Source organism: Dipodomys spectabilis, unplaced genomic scaffold (genome assembly GCF_019054845.1).
Source record: "Dipodomys spectabilis isolate Male_0828 unplaced genomic scaffold, ASM1905484v1 ptg000043l, whole genome shotgun sequence".
NCBI classification, from domain to species: Eukaryota; Metazoa; Chordata; class Mammalia; order Rodentia; family Heteromyidae; genus Dipodomys; species Dipodomys spectabilis.
The window spans coordinates 14,450,394-14,475,936 of record NW_024870720.1 but is presented as its reverse complement, the minus strand read 5'-3'; the positions used below and the strand labels follow the sequence as shown (position 1 = coordinate 14,475,936).

Here is a 25,543-nt window from a genome sequence, read left to right as displayed (position 1 = left end):
CTTTCTTCTTATTTTCTTTTTTTGGCTGGTCATGGGGCTTGAATTCAGGGCCTGGGCACTGTCCCTGAGCTTTTGTGCTCAAGGCTAGCACCCTACCACTGGAGCTACCACTCCAATTCTGGCTGTTTTGGCAGTTAATTGGAAATAAGAGTCTTGTGGGCTTCATTTCCTAGGCTGGCTTCGAAGTATGATCCTCAGATCTCAGCCTCCTGAAAAGCTAGAATTACAAGCATAAGCAACTGGCACCTGGCTTCATGTCTTACTTTTTAATATAGTTATTTATGCTATATTGTGGTTTCTTTCTCTACTAGATTGCTATGAAGTAAACTTTCCACTAGAGAGTTCCATGAAAGCAGGCTATTTGCCAGTTTCATTCACTGTTGTATTGCATTGCCTAGAAGAGTACCTGGCATACAAGAGACATATGCTGAATAGATGAGTGGTGATGAAACTGCAAAAGGCATGGAGAGAGAGAGAAAGAAAGAGAGAGAAAGAGAGAAAAAGAGAGAGAGTGGGATATCTTATTCTTTCACTAAGTTCCTGAAGAAATGTCTATGTTTTGGTTGTTCATGTTGTTTTGGTACTGGGGATGCAACTAAGGACCTTGTAAATTCTAGGCAAGTGCTGTATACAGAGCTACATCTGTAGTCCTAGTCTATGTATACTCTAACCCAAATGAACTTCACCGTCTCTGTCAGTGAGAAGGAAGAAAGTAACATCCAGTGCCTGTGGGCATCTCCCCACTTTGACCTGCTGTTTTATACTTTTCAAGTAAATATTGCAATTTGGAAAGGAACAGGGCCTGTATCTTCTCAGAATAACTTGCTAATTTAACTTCATTGAGGAATTTTTAAAAAATATCATCCAGACTCTGTTACAGTTTTATTTATTTATTTTGATCTGAAACTGAAACTTGGTACCTGAATTTTTCACTCACTGGCTAGCGCGTCTACCAAGCGAGTCATACCTCCACCCAATTACACTTTTGTAAAAGAATTAATAGTTTGTAGATTATTCTTTGAAAATTAGATATAAAAGTAACCATTAAGAAATTTAAAATTTATTCAATACACCCAAGATATCCTAGCATTTTTTTCTGGTCCTGGGGCTTGAACTCTGGACGTGGGCAATATCCCTGAGCCTCTTTGTGTTCAAGGCTAATGCTCTACCACTTGAGCCACAGCGATACTTTCAGCTTTTTTATTGGAGATAAGAGTCTCATGAACTTTCTTGCAGGATTACCAGGGTGAGCCACTGGTGCCCAGCTTGCATTTCTTAATTTAAATACCTTTTACACAGTTCTTTTAAAATTACATATTAAAAAAGGAGGTTCTTTGTCTGTAATTACTGACATATTGCTACTCTGTTATAGTATTTGTTTGTTAAGGAATGTGCATTCAAAGCCCCAAAATCTTTTCCATATTGAAAATTTTAAATGGTTTATGGTATCTGTTGTGAGAAGACTGAACTCTGGGTCATTGTGGCTTTGGGATTTGTAATTTAAATGGAAACTATGGCTCTTTTAAACAAAGCCAACAACTCTCTGAAGTTAGCTAAAATGAAAAAGGAATGGAAAGACTTATTATATTTGAATGACAAGATGTGATTGCAGTTCTTAATTAGGTTGGTGATTAGTGCCAAGTAAAAACAGTCAGTCTGAAAATTGAACTTCTCAATAGTTATCCAATCAGAATCTCCATTTGGGTGCTTCTAAATTTTATGTTGTATAGAAAAGAGTACATATGTCCAAAAGCAGCAAGCCTAAATTGTCCTTCAGCTCTGTTTATAGTTTCTCTGCTAACTTTTGCTGGTATTCTTGCTTTGGGACATTTTTCTGAGTTTTCCTTTTCTCTGCCTTCTAATAGTATCACACTGGGTCAATGGCTGGCTGTGAAATGATTTGAATCAGCAGTGTAAAGTTATGTTTCCTTGGAACAAAGCTTGAAGGAGAATAAACTAAGCCAGAGATGGTTTTAGTCATGAAAGAAAGCATGATTAGGCCCAAAACAGTTGAGATCTGAAATCCCAAGAAGTCAATTTGGGTGACACATCATTGGTAGAAAAACAGACGTGAAGGCTGGGAAAGTGGCTTAGTGGTAGAGTGCTTGCCTAGTATGCATGAATCTCTGGGTTCAATTCCTCAGTACAACCAAAACAAAAAAAGTCAGAGGTGGCGTTGTGGCTCAAGTGGTTGAGTGCTAGCCTTCAGCAAAAAAGCTCAGGGATAGTGCCCAGGCCCTGAGTTCAAGCCCCAGGACTAGAAAAAGAGAGAAAGAGAGCGGTATGTGAGGTTATGTTTGGATTCTAAGTATCTCCTAAAAGGCTTTTATGTTAATAGCTCCTGGGAAAAGATAGGATCATGAAGGCTCACTGATAAGTTTATAATTTGATGGCATTGTTGGGCATACTCAAAGATGGGCTGAGTTGGAGGAAGTTAAGTCGTTGAGGACATATCCTTGGGGAATATATCTTGTCCTAGGGTCCCCTCCTTTGTCTTTGTGCTAATTCCTCTCATTTTCAGGCCTCAGGGCACATGTCAAACACTTTTTGACCTTCACCCTACACTTAGATCAGGTCAGGTACTATACTGTTCTGGAATGCTGTTGTCACCCTGCAGGAATGCACTTGATCCTAGTTTCTCTACTAGATGGCCACTCCCCATGGCAGGGCACTGGAGGCTTCTCACTGAATGCCCAGACCACATAAAGTGCTTATATCTTGAAAGAAAGGAGGAAGGCAACCAGGGTTCTAGTCCACACACCCTGTATCCACACTGCTTTATCTTTCATTGAAATGAAAAGTTAATGGATAAAGTTACTAAAGGTAAAGTGATTTTTGAAAAAAGCCAGCAGTGGTGGTTTATGTTTATAATCCTACCTACCCAGAAGGCTGAGGTCTGAGGATTTCAGATCAATACTAGACTGGGTGGGAAAGTCCAAGAGACTCCATCTCCAAATGGCAAAAATGCTGACTGGAAGCTGGGCATCGGTGGTCCATGCCTGTAATCCTAGTAACTCAGGAGGCTGAAATCTGAAGATCAGGATTCAAAGCCAGCCAGGACAGGAAAGTCCGTGAGACTCTATCTCAAATAAACCACTAGAAAACTGGAAGTGGCACTGGGGCTCAAGTAGAGCTCTGGCCTTGAGCTGAAGAGCTGAGGGACAGCACACAGGCCCAGAGTTCAAGTCCCATGATGGACAAAAAAATGCTAGCTGGAGGCATGGCTCAAGTGGTAAAACTCTAGGTTTAAGGGAAAAAGGTAAGTAGGAATGTGAGACTCTGAGTTCGAGTCTTGGTCTGTTCCCCCTCCCCCAAAAGGCAGTCAAAAGATGATAAAGCTTCTATAATTTAAGCAACCTACCTTATTAAGTGTACACTGATGGAAGTTATTATTTCCTGATGTGAAAAACTATGACTCAGCTTCATGTCTGATCTGTTTAAAATTAGGTGCATTGTTGTGATTATTGTATTTCTGTTGTAATATTATGACTGTGGAAGTCCTGAGTAAACTTAGCTTCCTGTGCATGCCATAAAGCAACTATTTCCCATTCTGAGGAGTTTAGTCACAAATAATGATATGCATTCACATTTCATCCTGAATCTTACTCAACTGAATTAGCACTATGATGCACCATTCAGCCATCTTTTCAAAATTAATGCTATCTTCTTTGTATTTTAGTTGGTGACAAATATTTCCTGTTTGTTTCTAGTGGATGGCATTTGATTTCAAACATTCCAAACTGTAGTAGCTTCTAAGATTTCATTGATAGTCAAAGCTGAGTAATTCTAGTGAGTAAACAACCAGCAGTGAACTGAGAGGATCATGTCTTCCTATGTAGAGTCTCTTGAGAGACTCAAAAAATCTATTTTTAGAATGTTATAATTATTGGTTTGTACTATTTTATTGTCATTATTATTATCATAATGTAGTTATATAAAGAGGTTATAATTCCATAAGTCAAATTTCAATGCATCTTGGATGTTATCTCAGTTTGTATTTATTAAGCATGATAATTTGTCAAAATAGTTTCATTTGTTAAGGATACAAGATAATCAGTTTATATATGTACATATTAGTATATATTTAGCATTAATGTAGTTATTGACAATAAATATAGAAATGAATTGAATTTCATGGTAGCACAATAGATCTTTTCATAGGTCTATTCTACATTTTCATTGTATACTTCAAAGATTCTATTGTAACAAATAAAATTATGTTCAGCGTCTATAAAATTTCATGTTTATCTCTGAAAAATATGATGTTAAATATAAGAAGAAAGTAGAAAATTGTTTAAGTTATATTACACAAGCTATTGGACATTTTCTTTTGTTAGTTTTTATTATTGTTACTGGATTTGTAAAAAAGAAAAAGGGTTTTAATAAAAGAAATAGTAACATGAGCTGTTCACTGATGTTTTTATAGGCTTTAGAAAGCTAATCAAATTTATTCATGTGAACTTAGAACAACGAAACATAATGTAAGCCTTATAAATGTATTTTTTTAGGGACCCAAGGAACTTCAGTTATTGGCATTCTAGTTCAGGTCTTTCACTGAACAAAATAGGGTAATCATGGTTAATAAATGGACGTTGGAGTTTACAGGCCCTTGAGTCATTGGCTATATAATTTGGGCATGTTATTTAATCTCTTTGGGAATCTCTTTTCTCAACTAAAAAATAGGTCAATGATACATATTGTGGGAAATTGCTATTCAATAACATAGTCATACTATCGATGAGATTTGAGTGTTCAATGAATGAAAATAATGAGGTTTCTTATATGTGGCTATAAAATCCTAATGTCGCATCAGACAACTCATTGGCACCTGCAGAGCTACATTGAGCTCCTTTTCACACTTAAAAAATTCAGTTCTTGTTTATTAATACTTGCTTTAGATCTTGATATTTGGTTAGCTTGAGAATGTTTCATGTGTATTTTTAATTTTATTATTATAAAATTTTTATTATTATAAAGGTGATATACAGAGGGTTTACAGTTACATAAGTCGGGTAATGAGTACATTTCTTTTTCAAATTTCTTTTTCAAAAAATAATGAGATGCTAGGCAAGTGGTTTTGTGTTTTCTCATTTTTATAAGTCATCAAATAACTAGAGGATATTTTTCTTTTCTTTTCTAACATCAAATATAAGTTAGATTGGAGATAAAGCCCCTAGGCAAGTTAGACTTCTTTTTTGTCTTTTTAGTTATATAAATTGTGTGTGTGTGTGTGTGTGTGTGTGTGTGTGTGTGTGTGTGTGTGTGCGTGCGTGTGTGTAATGCTTGAAAATTAAGATTTTTTTGTTTTTTGCCATTTCTTGGGCTTGAACTCAGGGCCTGGACTCTGTCCCTGAGCTTTTTTGTTCAAGCCTAATGCTCTACCCCTTAAGCCACAGTCTGACTTCTGACTTTTTGGTGGTTAATTGGAGAGAATAGTCTTTGTTGTTCTATCCAAGGCCCATCAGTTCCCTGACCTACAAGTGGATAATCTGGAATTACCCTCACAGACACACCTATGAGTATTCTTTATCAATAATCTTTTCAGTGCTATTACTGAGGCTTGAACTACACTTTCTCTCAGCTTTTTTGCTCATGGCTGGTGCTCAACTACTTGAGTCACACCTCTACTTCTGGCTTTTTGGAGAGACAATTCTCTTGTATTTATCTGCCTGTGCTATCTCTGAACCACAATCCTCAAATTTCAGATTCCAAAGTAGCTAATATAAGCATGAGCCACGTGTGCCCAGATTTGCTTAACTAATTTTCTAAGTGTCTATCTTAATTCAGTCAAGTTGACTGAAGATTAATTATCAAAGAGTTATTGGGCTGGGAATGTGGCTTAGCAGTTGAGTGCTTGCCTAGTGTGCATGAAGCCCTAGGTTCGAGTCCTCAGTACCACATAAAAAATGCTGGAAGTGGCACGGTGGCTCAAGTGGTAGAGTGCTAACCTTGAGCAAAAGCTCAGGGACAGTGCCCAGTTCCTGAATTCAAGATCCATAACCTACCAAAAACAAACTAAAAACAGTTATAATGATGACAGTTTTGACCATACTAGAGTTCATTGAAAAGAGATAATATAAAAGCTACTATTTAAAAGTTATTACATGTCAAACACTACACTGAATACAAAAACACAAAATTTCATTGTCCCAAGTCAAATTAAAACTTCAAAGATGTATCCTAATGGATATAATATTCAAGGTAAATTAATATTTTAATTGGTATAGCTTTCAAAACTAAGTTAAAAATATATTGCTAGCTTCTACTAGCATAGAAGAGTTAGTGAAGCTTTAAGTAGGAAAAGACGTTCTGAGAAAAGAACAGAAGTCACCCTTGTTTCTTTATATTCAGTTTTGAAATGTTATTCCAAATGCGTATATTTGGCTACATGGCAGAGATCTTCCAGGAAGAACACTATTTATAATTTGGACTTTGCGTGTTGAGCGAGACAGAGAGCCATTGGAGACATGAACCCAGATGAGACTGCATAATACAGTGCGCTGGGCTGTTATCAATGGTTTATTGTAAAGGCTTCTGTAAGTGCCATCCTTCCAACCTAAGGTCCAAAGTGGAACACTTCAAGCCACAATTACTTAGGGCAAATTCTGATTTTCATTCACTGGGAAGCCTGTGAATTAGGAAGCCTATGAATAAGTTTTGAACGGAGATTCTCATTACTGATTTCTTTCTCAGATAAGTATTTTGACTCAAGTTGTTATATGCTGCATATAAATACTAACAAATAATTTAATCCATATATTTAATTTTGGATTCCAAAACATATTACTCTAACAGCCAATCACTTGAATCTATCAAACCTATTAATGGCACATACCATATTAATGCTCAAAAAAGATATGTAATTTTTTTTTTTTTTGTCGGTTGTGGGGCCTGAACTCTGGGCCTGGGTGCTGTCCCTCAGCTCTTCAGCACAAGGCTAGCACTCTACCACTTGAGCCACAACACCACTGCTGGCTTTTTCTGCTTATGTGGTGCTGAGGAATCGAACCCAGGGCCTCATGCATGCAAGGCAAGCACTCTACCACTGAGCCACCTTCCCAGCCCCTGATATGTAATTTTTTAACCCCTTCAATTTTCCAGTAGAAATTAAATCTAAAGCTCTTTTGTGACTTTTATGCAGTGACCCAGCAGCCAGAGCTCTGTGGGAAGCTTTACTGAATACCAAGCACAAGGAAGCAGTGATGGAAGTTCGGAGGCATCTGGTGGAAGCAGCAAGCAGAGAAAACCTGCCCATCAAAATGAGTATGGGTAAGCCTGTCCTTTTCCCCTAGACCATGACCCTAAGCCCTCAGGATGCTTGCTTAAGCCTGCTCTGAGCAGCAGGCCAAACCAGCCAACATGGAATCTAGGTAGAATAGAGGACAATGCAAGCACTGCTCTGGGACTCAACAACTTTCTTAGACTCAAGTTGAGAACGCTAGGAGAGTTCTTCCTTGTAAAGACACTTCTTTGGTCTTTTCTATTCCCTGTTCCCGCCCCCACCCCCTTTTCTCTTTCTGTCAGTCTATCTTTCTGTTTTTGGTGGGGTGGCGTTTTTTGAGACAGGATTTTTAGGCTATCCTCAAACTCGTGACTTTCTTGTCTTTGTCCTTCAAGCATTGGAATTAAAGGCATTTCTTTAGTTTCTTCCTTTACCTAGGAATACCTGTACTCTCAATTTTCCCTTTATAGTAAATGAAAATGCTTTTGATTTAATGAATGAACTATTATATTTTTTTACTTATTTTGCTAGTTGTGGAGCTTGAACTCAGGGTCTGTCCCTGAGCTTCTTTTTGCTCAAGGCTAGCACTCTACCACTTGAGCCACAGTGCCACTTTTAGCTTTTTCTGTACTGAGGACTCGAACCCAGGGCTTCATGCATGCTAGGCAAGCATTCTACCACTAAGCTACTTTCTCAGCCCTGAACTATTGTATTTAAAAAGTCACTGGACAAACAGACAGGCTCTGACCTGGCCACTCAGATGTGTGGTAGCCTGCTAAGTGTCCAATCACATGAGTGTTCCTTTCAACAGGGGATTTTCTCATTTTATTCACTTTGTACTCTTGTTTAAAAAATATGTTAAATAATTTAAATATGGAAAAACTTAATTATGATTATTGAATCTGATTAATAGATTGAATTTATCTCTGGAAATTTGCAAAAGTTATTTCTCTAGTAAAATTTCTCTTATAATCTGCTCTTTATAGTACTTAATAAAGCTTATTTTAGTGGATAGGAACATTATTTTTCTATTGTGATTCATAGCCCAAGTTCTTGAATAGTTATAGGCACAAAATCTAAGCTATCAAGTTGAAATAGAGTACACTGTTAATTTAGATCAATATGAATGAGCTAGGAGGAAAGGATAACAGGGTCGCAACATGAAAATAATATCTCGACTTTAGTGTAATTAGATGGCTATCTATCTATCTATCTATCTATGACAGCCTTAAGGAACATACTGATGATAAGAAAAGTGAAAATAACATTTGCCGAGTATTTTTAAAGTAGTAGGTCTGACTCTCTACATGTGTTTATTTTATTTTTGGTTTCAGGGCTTGGCTGCTGTCTCTTGAGCTTTTGTGCTCAAGGCTAGTGACCTACAACTTCAGCCACAGCTCCACCTTTATTTTTGGTGGTTATTTGAGATAAGAGTCTCAAGGACTCTCCCCTGGGCTGGCTTTGAACTGTGATCCTCAGATCTCAGATTCTGAGTAGATAGGCTTACAGGTGTGAGCCATTGGTGCCAGGCACATTTATTTACTCATTTATTTATTTATTTTGTTCATTTTCTGTGTGAAAAATATAGAAGCATAAACTTTATCTTTAAGGGGTTGTACAAAGGGATTTCAATTCAACATGTCAGTTGGTGTAATACATCCTGAGCAATGTCACTCTTTCATTATTCTCCCCTATCTCTCCCAATCCTACCCATCCTCTCAATTTACCAGGTTCCACTTTCATATAGATACATTGAATATTATGACTGATAGCAAACGTGGATGCATCTCATTTTTCAGATAAGGAGCTAGAAAAAATTAAGTTGCCAAGGCCATAGAACTGATAATGGACAAACCTAAAATTTTAATGCAAGTATTCTGATGCCAGATCATATGATCTCTATTTATAAAATCATGTAAACACAGTATTAACTAATAACAGAGGTCCTAAATTTTTTTGTAGAAATACTTTTGCCGTTTTTGCTGTTTTGAGACCACTTTGGCATTTGACTGTTAGTTCTGTCCTTTTCCCCATTCTTTCCCTCCCTTCTTTCTACCTTTTTCCCCCTGTCTCCTTTTCTTTTCCACAGTCTTAGATATGCATTTGTAAAGATATATTTACCTTCTTAGCATTCTTTTTTCATAAATATGTTGAAACAAGAAGTAATTCAGAGGAAGAAAAGTAAACGAAGAAAAGCAGTACTGCAGAAAAGGTCCTGATGATAAGGATAATTTATATTGTGCTTCAGTAAAATAACCTTACAATGGTATCACAGAGCATGAATCAATTTTTATTGCTCAGTGCTGGACTCTTGAAAGAGCAATATACTTTACTTTTGTAAAGAGCTATATTTTTTCAAAATAAGCAAAGCCAGAAATTTAAAGAAAGATGAGTAACCCTTTGAAGAATTCAAATTTAAATGACTTTTCTGTCAACCAGAAAACTTTTTTTTTTTGGCCAGTCCTAGGGCTTGAACTTAAGGCCTGAGCACTGCCCCTAATGCTTATTTTTGCTCAAGGCTAGTACTCTACCACTTAAGTCACAGTGCCTCTTCCAGTTTTTTCTTTTCTTTTTTTATGTGGTACTGAGGAATTGAACCCAGGGCCTCATGCATGCAAGACAAGTACTCTACCGCTGAGCCACCTTCCCAGCCCACAGAAAACATTTTTTTTAAGACAAAAATATTTGCTTTCTTGGGGCTTGGAAGGTAGCTCAGTGGTAGAGTACTTGCCTTGCATGCATTAGGCCCTAGGTTCAATTCCTCAGCACCACATAAACAGAAAATTCAGAAAAAAAACAGGAGTGGTGCTGTGGCTCAAGTGGTAGAGCGCAAGCCTTGAGCTGAAGAGCTAAGGGACAGCGCCCAGGCCCAGAGTTCAAACTCTACAACCGCCAAAAAAAAAAAAAAAATTTGCTTTCTTGTAAGACTCCAGAAATAAACTGAGGGAAAAAACCTTGTGCCAACTACAGTTTAGCAAAAGATTATACAGTGTGACATCGCCCCATTTGTTAGGAAATGGAAAGACTTGGAAAAAAATTATACTAAGTGAAGAAAGCCAGACCAAAGAAACATAGGTCCCATGGTTTCCCTTATTTGCAATAACTAGTACATGTCTAGGACAAGCAAAAAAAGGTCAAAAGCTATGTACATATGACTAGATAAGATGATGGTAAGCAAAATGAACCCCAAGACAGGGACACAAGTGATTTTTTTCTTCTTGCTACTGTTTTTAACATACTTATAATGCACTATGTGATTCTCTTGTTTCTCTTGTATGTTCTTCCCCCATGGTATAACCCCTGTTTTCCTTGTATCTGATTCCGGTGTCCTGCATCTTGTATATAATTGGGGGAGGGGAAGGGATATAACAAAATGCTTAAATAAGGATACAGGTTGACCCATTGTAACAATGAGATGTATAAGACACTATGTTGAAAACAAACTTTACAATTTGCAGGGGGGCAGGGGAGATGGGAGAAGGAGTTGGGGAGGTGGGGACAGAAGGGATGGTAGGGGAAAAACAAAGGAGGAAGTAACAATGCTTGATAGGAAATGTACTCATTACCCTATTCATGTAGCTGTAACCCCTCTGTACAGTATTTTTACAATAAAAATATATATGGAAAGAAAAAAAGATATTGATTAAGAAAATGTAGTATATATACACAATGGAATTCAATGCTTCCATCAAAAAGAATGACATCACCCCATTCATAAGGAAATGGAAAGACTTGAAAAAAATCATATTAAGTGAAGTAAGCCAGACCCAAAGAAACATAGACTCCATGGTTTCCCCCATTTGTAATAATTAGTATATGTCTAGGGTAGTTCTAGCAGAGGATCACAACAGCTCAATAGCTATGTACATATGACCATATAAAATGATACTAATCAAAATGAATTCCAAGATATGGAAACATGAGGGTTGTTTTGTTTTGCTTTTAATATATTGTGTGAAATTATTTCTTTTTTCTTTTCTTTTTTCTTTCTACTGTTGTCACTGTTAAAAAAATTGCTTTCTTGTAAGACTCCAGAAATAAACTGAGGGAAGAAACCTTGTGCCAACTACAGTTTAACAAAAGATTACACAGAGTAACTACCCATTTCTGTTTTGTATTGCTAAGCCAGAATTTTTTTGTGTGTCTCATTTTCACATACAAACAATATAACCATAAAAAGACCTGGAAGTTTAAAACATAGTAAGACATTGATATGTGAAAACTGCCTATCATATAGCTTATCATTAAAAAGTCATGCTCTGGTGTCTTAAGTGGCTGGAATGCATTTTCTAGCAGCATTTAAAACTATGAGATGTACTTTAAATTATGTACTATTTTCCATCCTCTGTTGTAAATTCTGAAGTATAAATTTTTTCTGACTGTGATAGAGACTTCTGGTATTTTTGAGACAGAGGATTGTCTTGTGTTTAAATTCAGTGAGAGGGATCCCATGATTGAAACCTCAGATCTTAAATATAAAATTACTCAGCACAAGGTAAATTCATATTAAAACATTTTGAGCACCAAGAGAAATAAACCCCATTTTTAAAATGATAAAAGTTTAATTGGGAAAACAAAAGAATTCATTTTATCATTACACATATAAACATATGTCATCTTACTCAGAGCTTGTTATTAAATTGTCAGCTAAGTAGATATGTTCCAGAAAAGTGATTTTTTTAAAACCCCCAAAGTGAATTGTATTTTCCCCACTGGCTGCATAATGAAAAATGGGATCTGAAAGTAAAAAGCAAATAGCTCCTAAGAAATCCATCTGTTGAAGTCCAAAGTGGCCACTCAGAGGAGAAATGAATAGAAGATGTCCATCTAAACTCGGATGCACTTTACAGAGAACTTTTCTCTGGAGCACTGTTGGGGTCGAGGGAGCTTCACCACTTTGTTCTATGATTTGTGGCATTTAGAACCTATTCAAGCTGAAGCAAAACAGATCACTTTATGATATCATTTTTTTGGGGGGGGGTTCCGGTCGTGGGGCTGAACTCTAGGCCTGGGCGCTGTCCCTCAGCTCTTCAGCTCAAGGCTAGCGCTCTACCACTTGAGCACAGTGCCACTTCCGGCTTTTTTCTTTTTGCTTATGTGGTGCTGAGGAATCGAACCCAGGGCCTTATGCATGCAAGGCAAGTGCTCTACCACTGAGCCACCTTCCTAGCCCTCATTTTTTTTTTTTTTTTTTGCTGGTCCTGGGCCCTTGAACTCAGGACCTAAGTGCTGTCCCTGAGCCTCTTTGTGCTCAGGATTAGCGTTATACCACTTGATCCACAGCTTTATTTCCCACTTTTTCAGAGTAGTTTATTGGAGATGAAAGTCTCACGGACTTTCTTGCCTAGGCTGGCTTCGAACATTGATCCTCAGATCTCAGCCTTCTGAGTAGCTAGGATTACAGGGATGAGCCACTGGCATGCAGCTTATTATCCTTTTTTAAAAATTTTTATTTTATTGTCAAGGTGATGTGCAGAGGGGTTACAGTTACATGTATAAAGTAGTGAGTACATTTCTTGTCCAACTTGTTACCCTTTCACTCATTTTCTCCCATTTTCCCTCCCCTCCGAGTTGTACAGTTCATTTCCATATATTGTCTTATATCACTGTTTAATTGGTTCACCTTTTGTCTTTTGTCTTTCCATTTTGTTGTTCCCCTTCCCTTCCCTAATTCAGATACAATACCCAGGGTCCAAAAATCAAATATGGTAACATCAGAGGATAAACCATAGGGGAAAAAAAACACAAAAGAAAAAAGAAATCACATAGACATTTAAAACATCAACAACAAAGAATTTATCATCATTTTTTACAGCTAGATTTCTTTTCTTTTTTTCTAACAGTGATTATTTTCTTTTCATTTTATTAATTTTATTTATTTTTTGCTTATGTGGTACCAAGAATTGAACCCAGGACCTCATGCATGCTAGGCAAGCACTCTACCACTAAACCACATTCCCAAACCTATAGCTAGATTTCTTGAAAGAATTTTACATGCTTGTTGCCTATTTCTTTATTATTTTAATATTTATTAATCTAGTATAGTCTAGTTTCTGTTTTTTTTTAACTGAAAAGATTTTCAAGACTACTAGATTTAAGTAGTCCCCAGTCCTTACTTATCCTTATTGATTTCTTTCCAGTGTCTACTTTTGAACAATTGCTGCTCTTTTCATCTGCATTTTCTGTGGCTTTAGGCTTTCCTGATTGTGATGGAATATAGTCAGTTATATCTAGGAGTGAATCATAGTTCTGCCAATTTATTTATTCACAAAATAGTAAATATTATTTCCTGGAGTTTAAAGAAAATGAAAGCTTTGAGCAGAATGCAAATTATGACTGTGAAGCAAATTGGAATTGGTGTGCTGTGGCTAGTTCTCTGTCTATGGAAATCTGCAGGGTGAAACAAATGAGAAGATTGATGAGAGAGTAAAATCCTTTCAGATACATATTTATTTTTTTAAGTCTTACTACTCTTTTTCTTTTCTTTCTTTCTTTTTTTTTGGGGAGTCCAGTTGTGGGGCCTGAACTCTGGGCATGGGTGCTATCCCTCAGCTCTTCAGCTCAAGGCTAGTGCTCTACCACTTGAGCCACAGCACCACTTCTGGCTTTTTTCTTTTTGCTTATGTGGTGCTGAGGAATCGAACCCAGGGCCTCATGCATGCAAGGCAAGCGCTCTACCACTGAGCCACCTTCCCAGCCCCTTTTCTTTTTTCTTTCTTTTTTTTTTGCCCGTCCTGGAGCTTGAACTCTGGGCCTGGGAGCTGTCTCTGAGCTTGTTTTGCTCAAAGTGAGCATTCTACCTCTTGAGCCACAGTATCATGTCTGGCTTTGGGAGTAGTTTTTTTTTTTTTTTTTTTTTTTTTTAAAGATATTAGCATCTCACAGAGTTTCCTGCTTGGGCTGGCTTCAAACCACTATCCTCAGATCTCAGCCTCCTGAGTAGCTAGGATTACAGGCGTGAGCCACTGGCTCCCAGCATCTTTCTTTTGATAGCACTTCTAGTATTATGTTTACTGAAAGTGGCAACAGTGAATAACTCACTATACACTTGATCATATTTAAAAAGCTTTGAAACCAGGCGCCAGTGGCTCACACCTGTAATCCTAGCTACTCAGGAGGCTGAGATCTGAGGATCACGGTTCAAAGCCAGCCCGGGCAGGAAAGTCTGTGAGACTCTTATTTCCAATAAACCACTAGAAAAAAACCCGGAAGTGGTGCTGTGGCTCAAGCTGTAGAGCGCTTGCCTTGAGCTGAAGAGCACAGGGACAGCACCCAAGCCCAAAGTTCAAGCCCCATGACCCACAAAAAAAAAAAAAAGGCTTTGAGTTCTTTATTATTATTATTGTTGTTATTTTTTGGTCTTTTTTGTTAATCACAGGTTTGAACTAAAGGCCTGTCTCTGAGCTTTTTTTTTTTTTTTTTTTTGTCAGTCCTGGGGCCTGAACTCTGGGCCCGGGTGCTGTACCTCAGCTCTTCAGCTCAAGGCTAGCTCTCTACCACCTGAGCCACAGCACCACTTCCGGCTTTTTCTGCTTATGTGGTGCTGAGGAATCGAACCAAGGGCCTCATGCATGCAAGGCAAGCACTCTACCACTGAGCCACCTTCCCAGCCCTTCTGAACTCTTTTTTGCTCAAGGCTAGTGTCTACCACTTTGAGCCATAGAACCACTTCTGGTTTCCTGGTGTCTAACTGGGGATAAGAGTCTCACAGACTTTCCTGCCCCGGCTGGCTTCCAACCAGAGTCCTCAGATCTTAGACTCTTGCGTAGCTAGGATTTCAGGCATGATTACAGGCACCAGGTTTCTGGCTAGAGTTCTTCCCTGTTAAATATGGTGTTAGGTATGTTTCTTTCATAAGTGGCTTTTATTATGTTGTTATAGTTGTCAATAGAGAGACTGATGAAGGTAAAGTTCAAGTGTAAATTCCTGAGTTCAAGCCCCAGTATCACCAAAACACTGTTGATGCTCTCTATATTTTTTATTTCACTTATTGAGTTCTTCAGCTCCAAGATTTTTGTTTGTTATCTCTTCCTCCTCCTCCTATTATTATTATAAGTAGTAGTATTATCTATTTTGTTTTCTATTGAGACAGGTTCTCACTATGTAGCCCATACTACAAAGTGGCTCTATTTGGTGAGTTTATCATTCAGCTTTTTCATTGTTTTCCTTATTCCATATTCTATTTTCTCTTGTATCTTACTAGTTTCCTTAAGATCATTATTTTAAATCCCTATTTAGGCAACTTGTAAGTTTCCTTTAGGGTGGTAACTGGAAAGGTATGCTTTAGTGGTGCCGTGTTTCCTTACTTTTCCTGTTTCTTGTGCCTTTATGATGATATAACTAATAGAACAATTGTCTCTTCCAAAGTTAAGAGTGGTTTTCCTAGGGAAAGACTTTCTTCTATAAATGAACCCTAAAGTGCCTTGTGGACAGATTAAAAAATCTTGACTCTTTGATTATCTTGACTCTTTTCCAGTTAGATACAGTAGTGTAGATTTCGTATAGTTTCTCCAGTTGGGGTCAATGTCAACAGTGATTGTAGATACCTCGGTGGTGTAGGATAGCAGTAGGAACAAGGTTGTTAGGGTTCTCAGTTGCAACTTCCTATCCTCCTTTTTTTTGCAGGGGAGAGATTTAACTGAGCATGTCCATCTTGGTATCAGTCATCACCCATCACTCACAGTCAACCACAACAGTGTTATCTAGGGCACAGAGTTAATTTGGAGATAGTGTGATGTTAGGGACATGGGCTTAGTGTCTCTATGACCTATAGTGACAGTTGTGACCAGTTCATTTTCTGAGGCATGGGGTATGCAGCTCTCCCACAAATATGGGAAGTATGCTTTTGAGATATTTCTTAGTAGCTTACCTAGTGGCCAGATATAAAGCTGTGACTGATCCTGAATGTCAGGATACAGCATTATTCTGGCTTTGGGAAAGAAAGAATGTTTCAGAGGCTTGGGCACAGTGTTGTTGGCACAGTGGAACAAGCAGGAGACAATGGCCATTTGAGTACCAAGAAGGGAGGAGGTATTATATAATGGTGCCTTTGGGCTCTGGGGTAGTGGAACCTAGACTCTGTGAAGCTAGTGCATGTAAGAAGAACCTAGAAATGGCAGGGTATAGATGTGGCTGTACTCTAGGAATCATGAAGTAGTGAGATGATAGCCATACTCCCTAGAGAGGTAGTGGGCTTTGATAGCTCAGACTGTGGATCTAAGGACACAGGGTTCTACAGATGTTTGGCTCAGAGGGTGGGGTGGCACAGTCTAGAAAAGGCTCTATTTCCCTAAGGAGACGGTTTACTGAACATTTGTTCAGGTTGCTGGGAACACAATGTTCTTGTAGGCTAAGGCGAGTAGAACATTGTTGACTCAGTTGCTAGGGGGTAGGGATTTACTACATGGTCTAGGCTCTGAGGAACTTGGAGGAAGAATAAACAACAACTAAGATGGAGATTAATCGGGTGCCTCTTATGCAGCTTGTTCCCAGGGGTTAAGGAGCTGCAGCACCTTAGCTAGGGAATGATGCATTCTTATTTATGCAATTATAGTTCAATGGGTTCAATGACCACTGAGTCTCTGGGATCAAAGGATGCATTGACTAAGAGTCGCTGGGGCAAGATGCATTTTAGCAGTCAGTTCTTTCTTTGGTGATGTTGGGGTTTGAACTCCTAGTGTTGCGCTTGTTAGGCAGACACTGTCACTTGAAGAGTGGTGGCTCTTGTTTCAAAGGGCCACAACACAGGAACAGCTTGAGCACACATTGTGAGCTACTTTTCTGGAATAGTGTAATGTGAACTCCACTACACAAAGCTCCAGGCATTTCCCTAATCTGAGCTTAGAGCTTGTGAAGACTTTAGGTTTCTTGAAAAATAAAAACTGTAGGTGTCTGCAGCAGTGTTGGGAGCCATGGAGCACTTTCTGTGCAGGGAGAAGTCCTTCCTGGGTCTCACAGGCCATGCTACTATAGCAGAGAAAGATGTTTCCTTCCTTTCTTTGTACCACTTCCTTGTTGTGCCATATTTCAATGCTGTCCTTTAGTCTTTCTTCAAAATGTAGTTGTTTATTGTGGTGAATCTTTTTCAGAGGCAGGAAGGAAGACAAACATTAGGCACTTATAGGCCATCTTCTTCTTAATCTTTTTATGCTTTGGCTACATAAGTGGTCTTGAATGAAAATATTAACTGGAATAAAAAATCATGACAGCATGATATGACAATAAGGCCTATGGTTTTAGGGTAGGATTAAAAAAAATTAAGTTTAGAGGTTCTTTTAAGAGCAGAAATTTCTTTTCAAGTTAGAGTGGGCCTTGAAGGAAATATGCCTGGTGTTGTGTCCCTGGATAGCCTTGTTCTGCATGCTCTCTGCTGAGTTTATAAATGTGGAGACAGTGTTTAAGTTAGCCTCAGGAAGGCTGCATTTCCATAGCAAGCCAAACCATAAATGTTCCTGGTGGTTTTATATTTCACTGTTTGGGGAGATATGTTTATTTTCTATTTGTGACCCTTGAATCCTGAGGCAGTTATACTTTATTCTGTATTAGACTAGAAGTCGATCTTACAGCAGATTCTTGAATTTTAGATCCATTGAATTGAATTGATTTGCATAATTAAGGTACTCTTTTTTACACATTTCTTTTCTGCAATTATTATAATGCTGTAGAGGTAAAAAATTTGTGTAATAAGAAACACATAAGATTTAAAGAGTCTCCCAGTTAACCTTCTTTAGTATTTATGGTGTTATAAAATAGATGTCCATTCACAGCTGGGCTTTGTCCAAGTTTCACTATACAGATGGCTGTATATATTGCCCTTCAAATCCTTGTGGGAGAAAGTTTATATTTTCTTCTCTCTTTCCCTATTAATAACATGTTTCAGTGTCTAATAGTCATCTTGATCAGGAAATGCTTTTCTCATGTCTGACTTAAATCTCTCCATCTGCACATGAACCGTATTTCTACGCCCTTTGACCTCAATTGAGGTGGGAAATAGGCAGTTACTATTACTCTTCTGTTTCTTTACCCATTGTACAAATCAGTGATAGTAATAAAGTCAAATTTCTCAGAGAAAAGTAAACATCTGTCTATTCCACATGAAACAGATCTTACTTTGTTTCAGAACTAAGAGAATATTTAATGAGTATTACTAGCACAAGCTTATAGAAAATCCAAATGACAATATATGTAAAATAAAAAGCAAATATACTTTGCTCCCATGCTCCTACCATTCTGCTTTTGAAAATAATTTCTTAAATTAATATCTTGCCTTCCAAGCATTTTTATATGTAATTAGGTAAGAAAGTAAATATACAAATGAAAAATGAGAAACTAAAATTTGCATGTATAATAGATAGCATGATAATGTGTTTTTCATTCTGAATGTTTTTTCTCTTACTAGAGTTTTGACTACTCAGCATAAAATACCATGAAGAAAACTTATTGATACAGTACTTCATTTTAAACATTAAGTTAAATCAGATTTGAAGTATATGAGGATGTTGGTATAATCATGGAAAACAATTGGACAGTATCTAAAACTCACTCACCTAAAACCTGGGCATAGATCCAATGTAAATGAGTATATATGTATACCAAAAGGCATATATTACAATCTTCATAGTGTCATTATTTGTAATGGCCTCAAATTATAAAATGTGCTTCAGTAGAAGAATGGATTAAAAAAAACTTTTTGTAAGCTGAACACTGGTGGCTCATGCCTACAATCCCAAGCTACTCAGGATGAAGAGATTTGAGGATCAAATCTAGTCTGAGTCAAAGCTAGTCTGAGCAGGAAAGTCTGTGAGACTTTTATCCAATTAACTACCAAAAGAGCCTGAAGTGGAAATGTGGTTTAAGTGGTAGAGTGCTAGCTTTGAGGGTAAAAGCTCAGGGACGGTGCCTAGGCCCAGAGTTCAAGCCCCAAGACCAGCCAAAAAAAAAATTTTAGTTATACAGAACAATAAAACAGAATGATGTAAATAGATTGAGAGTTATGGTTACTGTCAAGCAAACGAAGAGAGATACAAACTTAGTAAGTGTGTTGGATTCCAATTAACTGTAGTTCAAAAAGTATACAAAAAAGATGAGCTAGGGCTCAAAGTAATGTTTGACCCTGTGAGGCTGTTGACTAGATAAGCATACAATAGAGTCTTCTAGAATGATAGACATTGACTTGGGAGGTGATTACATGGAGAGACACATATGTGAAATTGGCTCTTAAGGTTTGGGTGCTTCACTGTGTATACACCACATTCTTAATTTTCTTTTCTTTTTTTTTTTTGGGGGTCCGGTCATGGGGCCTGAACTCTGGGCCTGGGCGCTATCCCTCAGCTCTTCAGCTCAAGGCTAGCACTCTACCACTTGAGCCACAGTGCCACTTCCGGCTTTTTTCTTTTTGCTTATGTGGTGCTGAGGAATCGAACCCAGGGCCTCAGGCATGCAACGCAAGCGCTCTACCACTGAGCCACCTTCCCAGCCCCAACACATTCTTAATTTTCTACGTCCATTATACCCAAGGCTTCTGAGTCTGGAGTCAATTGTGTTCTAGACACGTGTTTTCCTAAAGCCTTTCTGGGGGTTGGAGAAAGGTTTTAACCAGTTTTTTGCTTCATCAGTTAATATTCTTTCTTTTGTCTTCCATGAACATTCATATATTAAAAAATATACATGAAGGATTCAGGTGGACCTGTTGCAACAATGAGAAGTACAAAATGTCATGTCAAAACCAGCTTTACAATGTGGGAGTGGGGGGGGGGAGGGGGGGTATGATTGGGTGGTGGGGAGGGGGGAGGGTGGGAAGGGAGGTGAAGGGTAAACAAAGGAGGAGGCTGCAATGCTTGGTAAGAAATGTATGCATTATCCTGCCCATGTAATTGTAACCCCTCTGTACAGTATGTTCTCAAATAAAATAAAATAAAATTTAAAAAAAAATAAAAAATATACACGATGATAATTTTATTATATAGTTTTACTCTAATTGCTTGAATAGTCTCATTTTTATTAAAACTTCTCTGTTGACTGTATAATGAAGTACAGTTAGGTCTCCAAGCTGCAAATTTTGTTCAGGTTATATTCTAGTATGTATGGTTCCTTTATATTTGGGTATAGAATTTCTTTTAGGAGTGGTAAAATATTCTGAAATTATGGACTGCTGATGATTGCAAACTACATAACTATACCAAAACTAACAATTGTACAATTTATAGTTTATAAACTTTTTCAAGTTGAAGGCAAATATTATTCATTAAAACTATATAGGGGCTGGGAATGTGGCTTAGTGGTAGAGTGCTTGCCTAGTATGCATGAAACCCTAGGTTCAATTCCTCAGTACCACATAAACAGGAACAATCCACCCCCCCAAAAAAATCTACTATTTAAAAATCTTTAAGAAATTAAAAATAGTATTGTGAGAATAAAATATTTGTCAAAAAGTCTACAAATATGGCATGGGTAGATGTATAGGAATGATTTATTTATTTATTTATTTATTTTTGGGTCTGGTCATGGGGCCTGAACTCTGGGCCTGGGCGCTGTCCCTCAGCTCTTCAGCTCAAGGCTAGTGCTCTACCACTTGAGCCAGAGCGCCACTTCCGGCTTTTAGGAATGATTTATGAAAGATATAGGTATGCTTTCCCTATTTTCATCTTTTTGCTTGATGAGGAGAATCAGATGTCTGGGTTTATGCGAAGCACTGATGGATGTCAGCAATGGAATTTAATATTTGGAGAGTAGGATGTGAATCATAAAGTGAATCAACAAATTGTATGTTCACATGTTGGTGTGTGTGTGTGTGTGTGTGTGTGTGTGTGCGCGCGCATGTATCCTTGAAGTGTGTACTCTTTTGTTCTAAATTTAGATGACCATTATAGCAAATGTACTATGTGTCACATTAAATGCTTTCTTCTGAGGTCTCATCTTTCAATGCTTTTGTCACCCTATTCTCCATATGTTTTTGGTTTATGCAGTAATGGCTCTGATACTTATACATATTGTTATGGGCTCATTGATAATCAATGATAAAGTTTTATCTATAAACCATAACAAATTTCTCTTCTTATTTTATATACACATGTGCAATCTTGTCTAGTTTCTGTCACTTAATTTAATTTGACAAGTTGGTTATGGAGTATTATAAAATTTTAAAATGAATTCTCACTAGATGTCAGTAGCTCACACCTATAATTCTATTTACTCAGGATACTGAGATCTAAGGATTGTAGTTCAGAGCCAACCTGGACAGGAAAGTCCGTGAGACTGTTATTTTCAATTAGCCACCCAAAAGCTGGAAATGGAGTTGTGGCTCAAGTGGTTGAGCACTAGCCTTGAGCCAAAAAGCTCAGGGACAGTACCCAGGCCCTGAGTTCAAGTCCCAATAACGGTACACAAATAAAGATTATAAAATGAATTCTACTAGCAATATATCCTTGGCTAGGTCCTACAACAGCTTCCTTACTTATAAAATGCAAGTGCAGTATGGACTTCACTGTTGTTGGTAAGATCACAGCAGCTTAGGAAAGGTTGGTTAATGCTGAAGTTTTGTGTACACATGATGGTGTAATCTTTCACAACATCCTTTTCATGATTTTCACAGCTCCCAGAAAGTGTACAACTGATAAATTGTTATGTTTCTCTAGGGAGAGTCACGCCAGGGCAGCTCACATCCTATATTCAACTCTTCAAGAACAACCTTAAAGCTCTAGTGAATCATTGTGGGATCCTACAGCTTGGGCTGGCTACAGTTCAAACATTGAAGCACCCACAGTCTGCCAAATGGGACAACTTTCTGGCATTTGAAAGGCTTCTCCTCCAGGTATGTTGCTATGGGAACTGGTAGGGATAGTTATTAATGAAAGTTTTGACTTCCAGAGAAAACCTTTGATTTTGACTACAGACTTAGTAATAAATCACATTGTTGAGTAGCCTTTGTTGTATCTCCACATTAAAATCCTAGTACTGGGGCTAGGAACGTGGCTCAGTGGTAGAGTGCTTCCCCTGCATGCATGAGGCCCTGGGTTTGATTCCTCAGCACCACGTAAGCAAAAAGAAAAAAAAAACTGGAAGTAAAATCCTAGTACTGTTTTTGTACTTGTTTAATTTTTTTGACAACCACATCTTTAGTTTCTCAGTATTAAGAATGATTTTTGAGCATTTGACTAGCTTCTGAAAACTTCATTTCCATTTTGTGCCATTCGGACCTTTTTTTTGAGAAGTTGAATCACGAATCTTTATTAGAAAAGCAGCAACTGCAGGCAGACCCATTTAGATTTTTATTGATCTTGATGGCATATTTATTTGATTTTTGCAACCTTTCTAGCAAAACATTTATTCTATTTACATTTCATGTGACACTACCTAGTGTCTGATTCTTTAACAACATAGAGCATGTGCATTAAAGTGATGGCAAGCAAAAGATGAAGGGAAGTGAATTTCAATTATCATTTTTTTCAGAAATTGTATATAAGGTGAGGATTTTTATGATCAGTGCAGCATTTTTCCCCCAAAAAAATATTCAGTCAGGCACTGGTGGCTCATGCCTGTAATCCTAGCTCAGGAGGCTGAGATCTGAGGATTGTGGTTTAAAGAGATCCTGGACACTAATTCCCAATAAACCACTCAGAAAAAGTCAAAAGTGGCATTGTGGCTCAAGTGGTAGAATGCTACCATTGAGCAAAAGAAGCTTGAAGATAGCCCCAGGCCCTGAGTTCAAGCCTTAGAACCAGAAAAAAGTATTTTTCCTTTAAAAATGTCTAAATTAAGAATTCATCCATTATAATTTATATTTATTTCTTGGTCTTTGCTGCTGTTAGAAACCATGAATATATACCAATATTATAGTTTTACTCCAATGCCATAGGATTCTCCCTTTCTATGATTGTGAATCCCTTCTCTGTTATTGTCTCCCATTATTCTCAATATCTAGTTACTTAATAAATCTCCCATGTGTAACCAGGTTTCCCTTACCACTGCTGCCCTCCTCTCCTCCAGGGCTCTTTCTTGTACTGGTGTTCACACTGTGATGCCCTGTTGAAGCTTGCCCATGCCATATCCTTCTTACTTTGCTCTGACTCTGATGCTCACCCTGGGGCACTGGGATATCCCTTTCTTTGCTTCCTGCCTGGGTACTCTTCTGCTTCTCATGCCCCAAGCCCTATCAGACAGTATGCGTATGATTGATATTGCCTGCCTCCTTTTCTCTGAACTTTTCCTCTCTACCAGCTAGTCCCATGAACAACTTATTCACTGTGCTTTGGTCTAGCCTGAACGGGGACCTCCCTGCAGCTATTCTTCACAGGGCTGTTCCTCTGTCCCATTGGATCCAACTACTTAGGAGGCCCTACCAACCTCTGTGCAACCTCGTTGCCCAGCTTTAGCTCTAATATTATGCTCTGAGCTGCTGTTGCCTCTACCTATGGGCATCTTCTTTGCCCTGAGAACCTGCTCTAGTTCATGATGACAACCTCCTTCGTGTTTCCTGTCCTTCCATGTGGACAAACCTCCCCTCTCTGGTGCTGCTCACACTTGAATGTCCAGAAGATAAACCTCAAGCTTCAAAATTAAATCAAAGTTCTGGATGCTGGTAGCTCACACCTGTACTTAGGAGGCTGAGATCTGACAATTGCAATTCAAAGCCAGCCCAGGCAGGAAAGTCTTATCTCCAATTAACCACCAGAAAACCCGAAGTTGCACTGTGGCTCAAGTGGTAAATCACTTGCTTTAAGCAGAGTTGTTCAGGGACAGCGCCCAGGCCTGGAGTTCAAGCTCCATGACCAATTTTTTTTTTTAAATTTTATTTTATTTTTGTGAACATACTGTACAGAGGGGTTACAATTACACGGGCAGGATAATGTGTACATTTCTTATCAAGCATTGCGGCCTCCTCCTTTGTTTACCCTTCACATCCCTTCCCAGCCTCCCCCCAACCCCCCCCAACCCTCTCCCAGCCCCCCCTCCCCCCCGCACCAATGTTGTAAAGCTCGTTTTCGACATGACAACTTGTACTTCTCATTGTTGCAACAGGTCCACCTGTATCCTTAAACGACTTGTTTTTCCCCATCTCCTCCACAAGTTATACTGACATTAAATATAGTGAAAGCAGGGGTCCATGACCAATTTTTAAAAAAGTTGGAGTTCAAGCTCCATGACTAATTAAAAAAAAAGTTTTCTCCTGTTATCACAGATTTTTTTTTTTTTTGAGTCTGGTCTTGGGGCCTGAACTCTGGGCCTGGGCACTATCCCTCAGCTCTTCAGCTCAAGGCTAGCGCTCTACCACTTGAGCCACAGCGCCACTTCTGGCTTTTTTCTTTTTGCTTATGTGGTGCTGAGGAATCGAACCCAGGGCCTCATGCATGCAAGGCAAGCGTTCTACCACTGAGCCACGTTCCCAGCCCCACAAATTTTTTTTTTTTTTGTAGCCTGTGTCTTGTATATACATTAATCTGATTTGGGGAAAGGAATGGAATAATAAAATGGTGAGACAAAGGACAAAGAGTGAACCAATGAAAAATCAGTACTCACAAGACATTATGTTAGAAATGAGCTTTAAAATTTAGGGAGGGAGTTGGGGATAGGGAAAGTGGGAGAAAAATGAAGGAGGGGCTAACAATGTTCAACAAGAAATGTACTTATTACTTACATAATGGTAAGCCCTCTGTATATCACCTTTATAATAAAATTAAATTGGATTAAAAATAAAATAAAAACACAAGAGTTGCTAATAAATTATGGGCTGGGAAGGTGGCTCAGTGGTACAGTGCTTGCCTTGCATGCATGAGGCCCTGGGTTTGATTCCTCAGAACCACATAAGCAGAAAAAGCCAGAAGTGGCACTGTGGCTCAAGTGGTAGAGCACTAGCCTTGAGCTGAAGAGCTGAGGGACAGCACCCAGGCCCAGAGTTCAGGTCCCATGACCGACAAAAAAATAGAATAAAATAAAAATTACTATTTTCTTAGAAAGAAAAAATTAAATCAAAGTGTTTCCAACCTAAGATTTTTGTCCTAGGAATAAAAATCTGCCAACTTATTAGAGGTTTCTAAGCCATTGTATGATGGTAATCTTTTGTTGCATATTTAGAATGTTAGATTATTTGATGTGATGCTATTTGGTGTGGTTCCTTCACCAAATAGAAAAGGAATTAAAAAGACAGGGAAAGGGGCTGGGAAGGTGGCTCAAGTGGTAGAGCGCTAGCCTTGAGCTGAAGAGCTGAGGGACAGTGCCCAGGCCCAGAGTTCAGGACCCACGACTGGACATCCCCCCCCCCCCCCCCCAAAAAAAAAAAAAAAAAAAGACGGAGAAAAAGAAGTAAACATTTCAAAAAATAAAAAC

At 38.3% G+C, this 25,543-nt stretch overlaps 1 protein-coding gene across 1 annotated transcript in view; it reads left to right on the top strand.

Annotated features, from left to right (window-relative positions):
- The window catches only part of Scfd2 (sec1 family domain containing 2), a 317,132-nt gene that overhangs the window by 5,803 nt on the left and 285,786 nt on the right, over positions 1-25,543 (top strand). Inside the window, exons 3-4 of the mRNA XM_042678232.1 lie at positions 7,142-7,269; positions 21,856-22,031. Coding sequence (XP_042534166.1) covers positions 7,142-7,269; positions 21,856-22,031 — 304 coding nt within the window. The remainder of the gene's footprint in view (positions 1-7,141; positions 7,270-21,855; positions 22,032-25,543) is intronic.